This window comes from Hylaeus anthracinus, unplaced genomic scaffold (assembly GCF_026225885.1).
Source record: "Hylaeus anthracinus isolate JK02 unplaced genomic scaffold, UHH_iyHylAnth1.0_haploid 0, whole genome shotgun sequence".
NCBI lineage: Eukaryota > Metazoa > Arthropoda > Insecta > Hymenoptera > Colletidae > Hylaeus > Hylaeus anthracinus.
In genome coordinates, this window is record NW_026533254.1 from 15290326 (window position 1) to 15304428 (window position 14103).

General features: G+C 34.5%; 4 protein-coding genes across 5 annotated transcripts in view; 1 reads left to right on the forward strand and 3 right to left on the reverse strand.

The window, feature by feature from the left end:
- The window catches only part of LOC128885588 (malate dehydrogenase, mitochondrial-like), a 5798-nt gene extending 3638 nt beyond the window's left edge, over positions 1-2160 (reverse strand). The window contains exons 1-2 of the mRNA XM_054139688.1: positions 1956-2160; positions 1028-1323 (exon numbers count right to left, since the gene is read on the reverse strand). Of these exons, the coding sequence (XP_053995663.1) occupies positions 1028-1323; positions 1956-2160 (501 nt within the window). The remainder of the gene's footprint in view (positions 1-1027; positions 1324-1955) is intronic.
- LOC128885713 (cytochrome b5 domain-containing protein 1) lies at positions 1760-3863 on the reverse strand. Its single transcript, XM_054139921.1, has 2 exons — positions 3197-3863; positions 1760-2964 (listed from the first exon to the last, which is right to left on the reverse strand). The coding sequence occupies exons 1-2, from the start codon at positions 3689-3691 to the stop codon at positions 2725-2727; spliced, it is 735 nt and encodes a 244-aa protein (XP_053995896.1). The 5' UTR covers positions 3692-3863; the 3' UTR covers positions 1760-2724.
- A 1268-nt stretch (positions 3864-5131) lies between these two features.
- Positions 5132-9433, forward strand: LOC128885381 (GMP synthase [glutamine-hydrolyzing]). Its single transcript, XM_054139403.1, has 9 exons — positions 5132-5267; positions 6237-6505; positions 6597-6809; positions 6891-7188; positions 7468-7945; positions 8070-8311; positions 8393-8563; positions 8641-9072; positions 9222-9433. The coding sequence occupies exons 2-9, from the start codon at positions 6285-6287 to the stop codon at positions 9321-9323; spliced, it is 2157 nt and encodes a 718-aa protein (XP_053995378.1). The 5' UTR covers positions 5132-5267; positions 6237-6284; the 3' UTR covers positions 9324-9433.
- A 177-nt stretch (positions 9434-9610) lies between these two features.
- On the reverse strand, positions 9611-14072 carry LOC128885282 (DNA repair protein REV1). 2 transcript variants are annotated; one of them, XM_054139262.1, is made up of 6 exons: positions 13591-14019; positions 12119-13517; positions 11602-12043; positions 10338-11529; positions 9976-10118; positions 9611-9803 (listed from the first exon to the last, which is right to left on the reverse strand). In XM_054139262.1, exons 1-6 carry the CDS (start codon positions 13642-13644, stop codon positions 9650-9652), a joined length of 3384 nt encoding a protein of 1127 aa, XP_053995237.1. In that variant the 5' UTR covers positions 13645-14019; the 3' UTR covers positions 9611-9649. The 2 variants fall into 2 exon arrangements, 1 of the variants encoding a protein (XP_053995237.1); XR_008459573.1 differs by lacking the exon at positions 9611-9803 and having other exon boundaries at positions 9979-10118; positions 10338-10515; positions 10601-11529; positions 13591-14072.
- Between the last annotated feature and the right edge of the window lie 31 nt (positions 14073-14103).

The following is a 14103-nucleotide window of genomic DNA, read 5'->3' on the forward strand; positions in this document are numbered from 1 at the left end:
GAACCTTAACCCTTTGCACTCGAGACCTTTTTTTCTGGTATCTACCAGCAACTCGAAATGCTTTTTTACCATTCTATTGCCACGAATTCTAAGCTCAGATTGACTTCGAAAATGAGATCTCTAATTTGAGATTTGAAAATCAGATCACCTTTCCCTCAACGATTATTATCATTGATATTCCGAGTTCCAGAGAAATTAAACCTAAAGGAAACCTAGTGGTGGCTGAGAGTCACCTCTCGAGTGGAAAGGGTTAAACGAAGGTATCTCTAATTTCATCTTCTTGTATCCTCTGAACCAGAGCTTCTTAAACTACGTATCGCGAGATTTTAACGTAAAATATTTGATATTCTCTTTTATCTGTGCTACCGTCAAAAATGCAGCTTCGACAAAAAATAGGACATACCATTTTTCTAACTATAATAAATACAATTCTGCAACTTTTCGTGCAGTTTTTAATATCATATTTCTGCACGTTTTCAAACAAATTCTAAAACTATATTTTTTCCATATTGTATGTTACTTAATCAATAAATCATCTCAAAATATTTACACGTCTTTGTTGCAAAAAGAACGAAATGGGGTCGAGAATGGTAAAACGTTTAAGAAGCCCCGCTCTAAACGATACGATCATCGTTGATATTTCACGAATGTTTCCATTCGTGCACGTCCGGAAAAAAGAAATACCGAACGGGCAAGAAAATCGTTAATGCGATCGATAATTCTTGGAAGTTCGAGATTGTAGCAAATAGCTTAATTAGCGCGCATCGGAGTAACGGTAGCGGCGATTAATTGAAGACGACGATACCAGAAATTGCTTGTTTTGCTGGAATAAAAGGAAATACCGACTCCATATTTTGCCGGCTTTTTCAGATTCTATTAATTACGAACGCTCCAGGATACATAGATTCGGATAAGCGGAATCGCAGATGAAACGTTTACCAAGAACATCGCGGGAATCACGTGAAACGAGTACGAATAGTTATTTGCGCGATAACTTGTTAGTATCGTTAACGTTGTCGTTGCTTACCTGAGGGCAAAATCTAATCACATTCGGCAGCAGGTCCGATAACGTATCGGCATTGCATTTCAATATCTCGCACGGATTTAATTCTTTCCCGATCGTTCGATCCCCAACGATCATTACTATTTTCGCCCCTTCCAACGTCTGCTTCAAGCACGACTCGGAGGGATTGCACGTGCTGACCTTGCATCCTGTATCAATGTAATTTAAATCCAACGCGAGGCCATAGGTGCACTCGTTATCGTAGATTGCCAATTCGTCGATCAACGGTGATTGTTTCAGGAATAACGAAAGGCAACTTCCTGTGATGCAGCAACGTGATAAATATAGAATTTTATAAATATAGAAATTTCTTATTAGTTATACGAAATGTTCCTGTAGTAACATAATCGATATAGTACGAGGAAATTTAACTAAAATTATTTATCTATCGATTTTGTGAAAAACAACTTTCTATGGTATAGCAGTACAATGGATATAGAACAGAAAATTTGAATCAAATTTAGTAGAAATTGTTTGCTAGTTTTAAAAAAAGGAATTTTCTTGTGTTATGGTGTTATAATAAATACAGAGTAAAAAAATTTAATCAAGTTTAACTGTAATTATTATTTCATTTTAGGAAAGACAACTTTTTGTGATACAGTCAATGCAATAAAAATAGAACAGAAAATTTAACCAAATTCAACCTAAATTGTCTACCAGTTTTACAAAGAGCAATTTCTTATATGCAAATATTACAATAAATACAGAATAGAAAATTTAATCAAGTTTAACTATAATTATTATTCCATTTTAAGAAAGACAACTTTCTGTGGTACAATAATACAATAAAAATAGAACAGAAAATTTAACCTAAATTGTCTACCAGTTTCAAAAAGAACAACTTCCTATAGTACGACGTTACAGAATAGAAAATTTACCAAAAATTGTTTACCAGTTTTACTCGCGGCTCCAAGAACGGCTACTTTCATGGATTTCGAAGAGAAATAATTACAATGCGTAGGAAAGCACATTCCTAAAATGAACTGTTTCCTCCTTGGAAATGGAAACGCGTCCTGGCAGATCGAAGAACGATAAAATCGTCCTTGGAGAATACGCGAGATGAAATTTGAAGACGCACGAATTACAAACGGGAACATGTCGCGTGTTTTTCTTCCCAAAGTTACTTTAAATATTTTTCAAAGACACTAAACATTTTTCACCGATAGAATACTATTGATTTGTGTACAAATAGACGCGTGCTGACGCGTCGAACAAATGATTGTAACTCGCTGTACACGATCCTCCGTTCTTATGTTACGTTTCAGAAACGATGCAAAGCCCGACGAAAAATCAAATAGTAACCGAACGACATTCCGGGAACAAGCGTCGAGAGGATGATGAAAACCGTTTGAACGTGATCGAAATACGTTGTGCGAAGTAAACATCGAGCAACAAAGGTTTCTTTATACGAATTTATTAAAATAAGAAATCGCGAGGTAAACAAAAGCGGACAATAAACATGAATTGTCATAATTCATAATTACGTTTAATCGAATTTGATATCTTTTTCTTAAAGTAGAATCGTAATTGGAAGATGTTATAAATGTCGAGACTGTAATATAACAAAGAGAAGTACGTAATAGTTGAAGATAATAAATGAGTATATAACATTGAATTCTAATCTTGCACTTGAATAAACTCATGCGTTTCTCCGAAAGCGTTCATTGTTCCGTTTTACAAGAACATGGATCGTTATAATAACACATAAGACACGGGACGTAGTAATCATCAGGGAGTCCGCAAGCAACGAAACGGTCCCGTTCGTCCGGAATGCCATTTTCAGTTAGCGTCGAATCAAGATCCAAATCCTTTCCTTCGAACTTCCACGTATAAGACGTTCCATTTGCATTGTAAAGAAGGACGCGCTCTTGAATACGCCTGATGGAATCTTCCTCGCAAACCTTTATTAAAGTACATCAACAAAAAGTTAATCTCAAAACTTTGTATAATTAAACGTATAATTAAGATTGGTCGCGTAGGTAAAGCGATCGACTGTGGATCCGAGGATCGTGGGTTCGAATCTCCGCGCCCTCAGTTGTTATTTTTCGTTTGTACTCCTAGGTTATGTTGTTCACAAATTCCGAGGACGAGTCAAATCGAATAACCGAAATCTAATTAAGATAAAAACTCTACCATTACAACAACTTGTATTCCAGTAAGGACGTTTAAAATTCTACATGGCCTTGGGTTTCTGGTCAAGTGTCCCTTCCGATAAGTTCCATCGAGCCACCAAGGACATCTGTCGAGTGGTCGCCATGCAGACGTAGGTACCACGTGAGGATTGACATCCGGTATCGGTCCATGGGGACAATAAGGCACCAAGACTCCGGTAACGGGATGAACGTGATATCTGATATCGTTTGTCTCGTGATCGAACCAGTGACTTATATCTTTACCCGCGTGAGCCAATATTGGCTTGATTTCTCTGGTACCAGACCAAACTTTGCAGAGATCGGTTAAATCGTATACGCCATCGTTAAACGAGACCCAACAATCGTCTGGTGTATCATGTATAGCAACCTCTGTAGGTAGAAAAAACGTATCGCTACAAAGGTTGTTTATGGTGTTCGTAGGAATTTTGTAATTGTTCGTTTTCTCATAGGAGGGAAACCGAGCCACGGATGACATTTTATGGTATCTTTAAATTTTCTTTTTCTTTTATTTTGAAATTCGCATCGAACGATTTTCATTTGTATTCGCTATTCGATAGTGTATGAATGTTACGCAGGACATTTATGATTATATTTTATTATACTCATAATTTTATTATAAATAATACTAATACTTGCTTCATTAGCTTTATTTACAACGTATGATTATTTTGACATGATGTATATGCTAATCTACCATATTTCTTAACGTTTTTATATCTAATACACACAAAATATACATGAATATGCGACATTAATACTAGTGGCACCATCGGCGGGAAAACGCTCAAGTTTGTAGTGAAAATAGTTCCCACTACTGCCACTAGATGTCGCCCCGTAAAAGTCGATAATTATTGCTGCATTAAATAAATATTCTAACCGTGATAAAGCAACGAATCTTATTAATTACGCATCGATGAAAATTAAAGAAAAATTGATTAAGAGTATCGGTGGCGCCATCTTAAAAAAAAAGTGGGAACTATTTTCGTGACAAACTTGGGCGTCCTACCACCGATGGCGCCACTAGCGCTCAAAAACGTATATATATATATATATATTTTTTTTATATTAGATATAAGATGCTAAAGGATATGATTAACATAAGACTCATGTATGAATTAGTGTATACACCGTACCAAAACAATAACGCACTGTAAATAAAGTAAAGCAAGCAAGTAGTAATATATTGAGTGACTAGCTGCTACCAGGGAGCGGTCGCTATCTCAGTCGCTATGTTTGGCAGCGAAAAATTCATAAGCTCATCCGCTCAGAAAGCGGCTTAGTGAGCGGTGGTCTTTTTGGATGTACCCATTGATTTATGGTTGACGTTACTTTTTCTGTATCCGACATCAACAAAAAATCCGAAACAGTATGCAAGGTCTTGCGATGTCGTGTTCTAATAATCTAGATACAGAAACTTCTTCTAAGGTCTTAAAACTATTCATTTATAAGATACCATATTAATATAAGTTTCCTGTAAAAACATATATTCAGTCTGACCTATTTAGTGTCATTGACTTCGATACGGGTAAACGGAAACATTTACCCAAAGTTCGATCGCATGTTACAAACTCTAAATACTTCGAGATTACTATATTTTTATGTAACTATACTGTAGAAATATATAAAGAACAATAAAAAAAGCTGCTCAATAAATGCCAGATTTTGCTAGCTTCATGTTGTTTCCATTCCATAAAAGACCTAGATAGGTTATAGGAATGTTTGGTTATTAAAGAAACGATATTTGTAGAACAAATTTTTAATGGCGATATATTAATTTCGTATACAATAGTAATGCGAATGCAATCTACGTAACAACATTTTTATGAAATTAATGCGGTCAATGCGAGAAATAATATATTTCGGTAGGAATTTTCACGTTGTAATGTTGGATTTCCATGTTACTTCCAAGCTGAAGACAGTCGCTGCATTGTGACTATTGCAGGCGATTGAATGGCTGCCTCGTCTAGAGAGTGCACATTCTGTTTTGCTGTAATTAATTTTGCGTTAGTTGGTGATTTACGCGTGAAATATTCTCTGCCTCGTATAATTTGGTAAGTCTTTCGATACATTTTCGTTAGCTTTAGAAAGATGATTCGTACAGCGGGTGTATTATTGTAATATCTTCGTTTCTAAGAAACGTGCGCATAAAATTTACGGCCGGTTATTTATTTTTTGCTACACATCGTTTTCGGCAATTTTTCTCCTAAAGATCGTTCGATTCATTCGTCGGACCATTTGGATCGCACGCATACATCGTTTCAAATAAATTTAGAAGTTGGCTGTAATATGCATAATGTACAGTAGTTGTCAGAACTTATGCTGGGTTGTGACATACTATAATAGCATCTTATACTTTTATATAGCGATATCTTCAGTTATTGTTCAAGGTTTGTCAGCCTATTTAACTTCTCCATTTATTAGAGAAAAAACTATATAATATGGTTTTATATAATCCTAAGGAATATTTGCAAATATAATATGCAATTCAAGTACACGGTTGTACAACATCTGTTTTCCATAAGATTGGAGTAGTAGAAAAAATGAAATAATTAATATGTAACAAGGTCGCAGGAACTTATATAATTTATTTACAATGATTAGTAATAAGATCACAATGTAATTTTGTATTATGAGGTAAAATATAATACATGTCTTTGTATTATCAACAGAATATCTATTTAAGTAGTTCTTATTCTATCACAAAAGTTTTTATATGATGATATACATATAAAAGAATGAGTAATTAAAGAAATTTGTATTTTCAAGTCATCATCAATTTTCTAATACTTCTTTTGTTAACATATTTTCAAAAAAGTTGATGTTTAATTATAGCAATGCTTCTACCAATGTAGAATCTTTCTATATTTGTAACAGGATGGTATTTATAGTACAGTATATGGTTTTTCAACCTACAAGCTCTTTTTTTATAACATCTGTTATTTGACATTGAGTTATAACAAACTGTTGATATCTTTAAAAAAGCTAAAGGTACTTTAGTTACTTAATTTTCCGTTTTATAGGATTATTGAAATCACCGCAATAGTAATAGCAATATACGAAATTTTGAAATGGAAAAGAGTGCGGATGGGTTGTTGTTTCGCGCAGAGAGAAATAATGGGGCTGACGAAGGAGCAATGGATATAGTATCTGCCGATGAAAGAGTGGCTATTTTAGATGCAGGTGCACAATATGGTAAAGTCATAGATCGAAAAATTCGTGAACTAAATGTTCACAGTGAAATTTTACCTCTTGACACACCTGCATTTACTCTTCAAGAGAAAGGATACAAGTAAGAATATCACAACTGTGTATCGTGTAATTTCAGTATAACAGTTGATATAGTTTTAAATGGTAATTATTATTTTAACTACAAATTGTAGGGCTATTATCATTTCTGGAGGGCCAAGTTCTGTATATGCAGAAGATGCACCTAAATATGATGCAGATATCTTTAGAATAGGTGTACCAGTACTAGGTATTTGTTATGGGATGCAAATGATGAACAAGGAATTTGGTGGTACAGTAATTCGAAAGGAGGGACGAGAAGACGGTCAGTTCTCAATTGATGTAGATTCCAAGTGCCTATTATTTAAGTAAGTGAGTTTAACAAATTTCTCTGATTTATCGCTACGACCTTTGAATGTGATATAAAGAAAAAATTAATTATATCTTAGGGGCTTGGAGAAAGCACAAATGGTACTGTTAACGCATGGGGATAGTATAGGTAGGATGGCTGATGGTTTTCGTATCATTGCCACATCACCAAACTTTATAGCAGGAATAGCAAGTGACAAAATGAATTTGTATGGTGTACAATTTCATCCAGAGGTAGATCTTACAACTAAAGGGAAAACAATGTTGCATAACTTTTTGTTTGGTATTGCTGGCCTCACGGGTAATTATACTCTTCATAATCGAGAGGCACAATGTATTCAGTACATCAAAGAGACTGTTGGCAACAAAAAAGTTTTGGTAAGAAACAAAGTTGTGTAATAATTACTTTCTTTTGCTTGTATAAAATTATTCATTCTTATGTTTGGAATTTATAATAATCTTGATGCAATTTAAATGTTGGAGACTGTTGATACAAAACCCATTGCATCAAATTCATAAAGTTAACGTAATGTTCAATAGTTAAGTATATATGATACACATAAATTATTTTGGAAGGTAATTGAAAGAAATTAAAGTCATAGTATAAGCTATATCAAAATGTGATCGTCAATTAAAATAGAAAAAAAACAATCATAGTTATTAGTGAGCGGAGGTGTGGACTCGACGGTATGCGCAGCATTATTACATAAAGCTTTAAGCAAAGAGCAAGTCATAGCTCTGCATATCAATAACGGCTTCATGCGGAAAGGGGAAACACAATTCGTAGAACAAAGTTTGGCACAATTGGGAATAAGATTGAAAGTAATCAATGCTGCTCACTACTTCATGCAAGGAACGACGTCTGTCCCCTTGGATAATGTCGCTTCAGTAGCTAATACAAATGCTATAAACAATAAAGGAATAAGCGGAACAGGAGCTAGTCCGAGAACTAGATTAACCAAAATGTTATGTGCAACAATTAATCCAGAAGAGAAACGAAAAATTATAGGAGATGTTTTTGTAAAAGTAGCAAATGAAGCAATGGCGGAAATGGGTTTGAAACCAGAAGAAGTGTTTCTTGGACAAGGCACCCTTAGGCCTGATCTTATAGAAAGTGCGAGTACATTAGCCAGTGGTAAATTGACATTTATAAATGCGTTATTTATACTTTAAAAAATAACATTTATTTACTACTTTTTTCCATACCTATCTAAGAAGCATCCAGTCAGATTTACATAAGATGCAAACGTTTCTGCCAGGTAAAGCAGACGCGATAAAAACACATCACAATGATAGTGAACTCGTCAGAGCGTTAAGAGCACAGGGTCAAGTAGTAGAACCCTTAAAGGACTTTCACAAAGACGAAGTGAGACAATTGGGATGTGATCTTGGACTGCCGCCTTCGCTTGTTGCTCGTCACCCGTTTCCTGGACCTGGGCTTGCTGTCCGCATTCTGTGTGCAGACGAACCTTACATGGATAAAGATTTCTCAGAAACGCAGGTATCCTCCATTACGGTATTAGCAATAATGCGATCTCTTATCCTTTCTAATCAAATTTAAAACATTTTTATTTGATTCAAGGTGATAGTCAAAATAATGGCGGAATACGAGCAAATGCTTCAAAAGAAACACGGACTGCTAAATCGTGTAGAAAGCGCGACCAGTGAATCCGAACGACAGCATTTACGACGAGTTTCGAGTCATTATCATATCACTGCAACGCTATTACCTATACGCAGTGTAGGAGTACAGGTACGGTTTTATCAATTTCGGGTGATTGCGATTTCGCCAATGTGATATATATCTAATACACTTGATACATTTATTAGGGAGATCGGAGAAGTTACAGCTACGTAGTAGGTTTATCTAGCGAAGTAACCACGACGGAAGGAATAGGGTGGGAGGATCTATTGTTCCTTGCAAAATTAATTCCGCGCGTATGTCATAATGTAAATCGTGTGTGTTACATTTTTGGTCTTCAATTGCATTTTCCTGTAACGGATATCACACCGACTCATCTTACGTCGAATGTGATAGCTACGCTCCGAGAAGCGGATCATGTAGCAAATCAAATGTTAGCTGCTAGTGGCTGTATGGGGGCAATCAGTCAGATGCCAGTAGTTTTAATTCCCTTACATTTTAATCGTGACGCTGCTTCTCGGATACCTTCATGCCAACGTTCAGTTGTTCTTAGGCCGTTCTGTACTAACGATTTTATGACTGGCACTCCGGCTATACCAGGCAAGGAGTTGCCATTGCATGTAAGTATGATTGATCTCAACCAGAGGTGAGCAATATTTCATTTAAATAATAATAACGAATAAAATTGCTCGTCTCTGATCATGTTTAAAGTAGATCGATTTTCGATACGAGATACTGTACCCGTCAGTCATATATTTTTCTTTCATAGGTGCTGAAGAAAATGGTGATCGAAATATCTGCAATACCTGGTATCTCGCGAGTTTTGTACGACTTAACATCTAAGCCGCCGGGAACTACCGAATGGGAGTAGTAAACGCTCATCCCTAACTCACCCCTTTCTATTTTTTCACCATCCCTGCGCGTAACGATTACAAAGTAAAAAGTATATTTAAAAATATATATATATATATTACAAAAATACGTACGAATTCGAGGTTTATGACTTCTTACCGATTTATATGAAACCTTTGAGCAAAATTCTTTCAAAAACATACGTTCTTGATTGTAAATTAATATGTTATCTAAAAAATACTGATACTGTGTTCAATGAAATTGAAGGTAAGTATCATGTTTGCTTGTAAATAGGTTTCCTATTAATCATTGTAAAAATATTAATTTATTAAATTCCGATGAAATTTACATTACATCATTGTTACACTGCAAAAGGTTGCATTTGATTGGTGGTACCATTAGATTGCTGTTGTATTCAATCTGCATATAATGTTGAACGTATTTTACTGTTTTCCTGTATGTCCTATGCCAAATGCAATTTCCGGTTTTTGTCATACATCTAAAAATATGAACATAAATAAGTTAATGTATTATGTCTTTAATATCATTTTTATTTATCAATCGTAACCGAGTAAAATGATATCTATTCCTTCAACCCTATGTGTTACATTACTTAATATCCACCTGCTATAGGGGTGAATATAACAAATCTTGCAAAAACCTAGATATACCTATGCATGGTTTTCAACAAGATGTGTAACTCTTCGATGCGTTTCTTCTCCGGAAGCATGCTAAGAAATGTTGCAAGTGATAAGAAATCGACCTCGTTCACAGTTTTAGAATTAGTAACCCATACTTGTATTTGCATCTTCACCTGCAACCGTATATTTTATATATACATTAATCCCGCAAAATATACTTGCAAAAGATAGTATTACACTATCAGGCATGCATCCTTTGCACTACATGAAACGACTAGATCAAAATTTAACAAGGTATCGTCACTATAACATTTTGTATGCTTTCCGATGAAGACGTTTCATGAATGGAATACAGTAATTTGTAGCGATAAAAAGTTAATCATCAACGCTACCTGTTCTAGAGGTAAATTAAGTAACCGATTGACGAGATCAATTAAAATGTTTTGATGTTGAATTGCACTTTCATTATCTTCCGTTATAGTTCGATTGTGAGAAAGAATGGCCTCAGTTTCGTCCGCAGTAATCTGATTCTTATTAGGTTCGATCCTTTCCACACAAGATACCAAAGACCTTGAAACACCGTTACCATTTTTTTTATCCGATTTATTTTCAGGCTCATTTTTATTCTCTATGTTTTTAAACGCAGCCTTTATACCTTTCTTCTTATTATTTTTAGAAGATGTTACTTTAGAATTTTTATTATTATTCTTTGATTTCGAAGTACGCTCAACTTTTTTGTATTCCTTTACATTTTGTTGACCTCTCGCAGCCTCTCCACCGATATGCGATGTTTCATCTTTCTTGATGTTGAAACATTCTGCTTTCTTAGCCTTACAGTACGTTTGTACTTCGCGTCTCATGTCTTCCGATAGTGCAGCTAAAAAATCTGGATCTACTTGCGAGAACGATATATTTTCCTCGTTGCGATTAAGCTCGCCAGTGTTTGTTTCGTTCGTCGAGGATGTACAGTTTCTGTTTTTATTTTCGTTAATGTTCGGATTATTCTGATTTCTTTTAACACTGTATTCATTAAGTATTTCATTTCGTATATCTTCGGGTAATTCTATTAGAACGTTCATATCAATAGTTTCTATGGGTGGCATTTCAAACTTGGTTGACCTCGAAACCCCAGGTTTAGTTTGTTTAAAAAAATGTTCATGGTGCGTTTGTACACATTTTTGAGATTTCTTTTCATTGGCATTCGATACGCTAGTTTCGACTCGTTCCTTATTATTTGCTACAGTAATAAGGTTCTTATTTACTTTGAAATTTGATGTTTCGTTCTGAGTTTTTTCGGGAATATTAGACAAAATTGGTTCGTTGATATTAGATAGAATATGCGTTTCTTGATTATCGAGAACGATCTTGTTTTCAAGAACGGATGCGATAGAATTTACATGCGTTAAAGATTGAACTTCATTTCCCTTATTTACTTTGTCACTTTGTTTATTCTTGTTAACAAAACTCGTTAAGCGAGTATCGCGCGATTTATTTTTCAATATTTCTAATCTGGTTATCTGTATACCGATGCCTCTTGCATCTTCAGGCACTTTTTGCATTTGATTCCAAAGCGCGATGACTTCCCTAGAGCGTATAGACAAATTATTCCTTCGTTTAGGTACCATCCACAGAAGTACAAACATAGCTTTAACTTACTTTGTTATAATGTCAACGTCATCGATAGGAGCGATAAGATTCTTTGATTTCGTCATGTAGTCGCATAACCCGTGACCCATAAATTTTGCCGTTTCTTTCGGAGCCTCTTTAGCTCTAACTAACAGTTTCAATGTAATGCATCTGCCTCTTGCATTAGCTTTTTCCAATCGATTACATACTTCCGCGGATAACTTTTTCAAAAAACTTATTGCATCCTGATTATTCTCGAATCTAATTCCATAATTAACTTCGGCAGAGACTGATTTCCTAATGTGTTCTAAATTAAGTTTTGAATTATCTATACCACGGCACATATTATACAGTATTTCTCCCATTTTTTTACCAAATACATTTTGTAACGTTGATAACGAAATCGCTTGTAATTCTGCACAGGTGTGCACATTAATACCATTTAATTTCTGTGTTGTTGTCCATCCAACACCTAATTTGAGTAGATACAACACTAATATAATATGTGTAATAATAACTACAAATAACACTATCTATCTAATACTACCTGGCAAATCTTGTACATCAAAGGTACCAATGTGTTCCTGTTTTATATAATATTGGCCATCAGGCTTAGCTTTTCTGGTTGCCAGCCTTGCCAATAATTTATTGCTTCCAAATCCTGTTGATACAGGACAACCTGTTTTTTGTCTTATTTCCTGCCTAATTACAGCTGCAAACTCCATTGGTGTTAAACAAGATTCTTGAAGTATTACAGTACAGTTCGCATACATTTCATCGCAACTAACGGCTTCGATATCTAACGTGTACGACGCTACGGTATCATATAATGCATAGGAAACTTCCTTGTAGCCTTCAAAATCATATGTTATCGTCTTTAAATTGGGACATATTTTTAATGCCTCTCCTAAGAACATGCCATTTTTCACTCCAGCTTTTCTAGCCTCATAGGAACAAGATGCTATTTCTGACAATGAACCATGTTCATCATCTTTATTTTCATTGTTACTTGAAACTTTCTTATTACCTTTTGCATGTGTTACTGCAACAGGTAAGCCTTTTAATTCTGGCTTATTCCTAAGACCCACAGAGACAAAGAAACAATCCATATCTATGTGCATTATAACAGGTCCTTGATTAATATCTGTTTTATTCTCTTCATGTACTTCGAATATTTCATTATTAAAGCTAGATTGAGAGTCAGATAATGATTTATTTAACTTCATATCATGTAACTCTTTCAACCTTATTAATCCAGGCAATTTTCCATTGCTTTTATCCCTTAATTCGTTAACATAATCTTTGAATGTTGCTCCCATAGTTGAGATATGATGTAATCGAGAATGATTATAAAATTCTGATATGAATTCTGAATTTTTTGTCGAAAGAGCATCTCGTGAAGTATGAGGCACAGAGAGATTTACAATATTCTGATTTGTACTAATACTTTTTACCATTTCATTATTTTTGTTATCATTCATTAAAATGTTATTTTCTTCTTGTATCTTACTATTTGCATCAAGATTACCATTTGTCCTACTTTTTCTATCTTTTATTATACAGTTTAATTGAGGCTGTACGCTTGTGCATTGAGAATAGAGTAAATAATCTTGAAAATTTAAAACCCTACCAGCCTTTATACTATCCACAATCCATTGAGGTTTGCAAATAGGAACTGGATTTTTACTTTTTCTGTACATCACTATTTTAGAATATGGTAAATTAGTTGCAATGACATGGGTTGTGGCTCTTGGCCTCATATAGTGGTGGTATATTCCGCCGTGTGCCATCATTAAACGACGAAGTTCATCTGCTGTTGGATCTGTATAGCCATTTACAAAAATTGCAATTCCTTCAAATATTTTTGATGCATCTTTAAATTCATTATTTGCTTCAAGTTTAAATTGCTCCTCTAATTTTGCTTGTTTAGCAGCCATATACCCACCCTAAAACCATTACATTATATACAGATCTATTTTGATTAATTTTCTAACTAGACATTAGCTATTCTTTACATACCCAATCTTCAAATCCATTTTCCCCCCAAGCTTCACCTTTTTTCTTTTTTGACATCGTGATAAATATTAAGTAAAATACTTTGCAACTTTTAAATGTATAATTTTAAGAATAATCATCATACCGATTAATATATATATCAAGTCTTTATTTGTTAAACATTATAAATAAAATAAAATATTTCTTTTACACTATATTTACAGAACTTCTCTTTGTATAACCTTATCAAAGGAAATACTTCGTAGAACGTTTCTATTTGGATTTAGATAAGATTTAAACATGCGAATAAAATATTTAAATAAGTGTAAACGTGTTACGGATGCAATAAAAACAAATTATTTGTTTATGTCAGATCTCAATGCCGTTCACACTGTTGTGACCGATGTAGCGTACGAAAAGAGACACGAGGTCATTTCACTTTAGCTTTATTAACTAGTTTAATGAATATTCAAATCACATGATTCCCTCTGAAGTTAAACTTTAGACCTGTCCGTGTAAATACCTGATTTGTAATGA

What these genes read in the sequence shown, in the direction of transcription:
- LOC128885713 (XM_054139921.1), bottom strand. Translation starts at nt 3,691, where the DNA reads ATGTCATCCGTGGCTCGGTTTCCCTCCTATGAGAAAACGAACAATTAC. An exon ending in GAATACAAGTTGTTGTAATG is followed by an intron (nt 2,965 to 3,196) that starts GTAGAGTTTTTA and finishes ACTTTAATAAAG; the next exon opens with GTTTGCGAGGAAGATTCCAT.
- LOC128885381 (XM_054139403.1), top strand. Translation starts at nt 6,285, where the DNA reads ATGGAAAAGAGTGCGGATGGGTTGTTGTTTCGCGCAGAGAGAAATAAT. An exon ending in AAGATTTCTCAGAAACGCAG is followed by an intron (nt 8,312 to 8,392) that starts GTATCCTCCATT and finishes ATTTGATTCAAG; the next exon opens with GTGATAGTCAAAATAATGGC. An exon ending in TACGCAGTGTAGGAGTACAG is followed by an intron (nt 8,564 to 8,640) that starts GTACGGTTTTAT and finishes TACATTTATTAG; the next exon opens with GGAGATCGGAGAAGTTACAG.
- LOC128885282 (XM_054139262.1), bottom strand. Translation starts at nt 13,644, where the DNA reads ATGTCAAAAAAGAAAAAAGGTGAAGCTTGGGGGGAAAATGGATTTGAA. An exon ending in AAAATGGATTTGAAGATTGG is followed by an intron (nt 13,518 to 13,590) that starts GTATGTAAAGAA and finishes TAATGGTTTTAG; the next exon opens with GGTGGGTATATGGCTGCTAA. An exon ending in TTGTTGAAAACCATGCATAG is followed by an intron (nt 9,804 to 9,975) that starts GTATATCTAGGT and finishes TCATATTTTTAG; the next exon opens with ATGTATGACAAAAACCGGAA.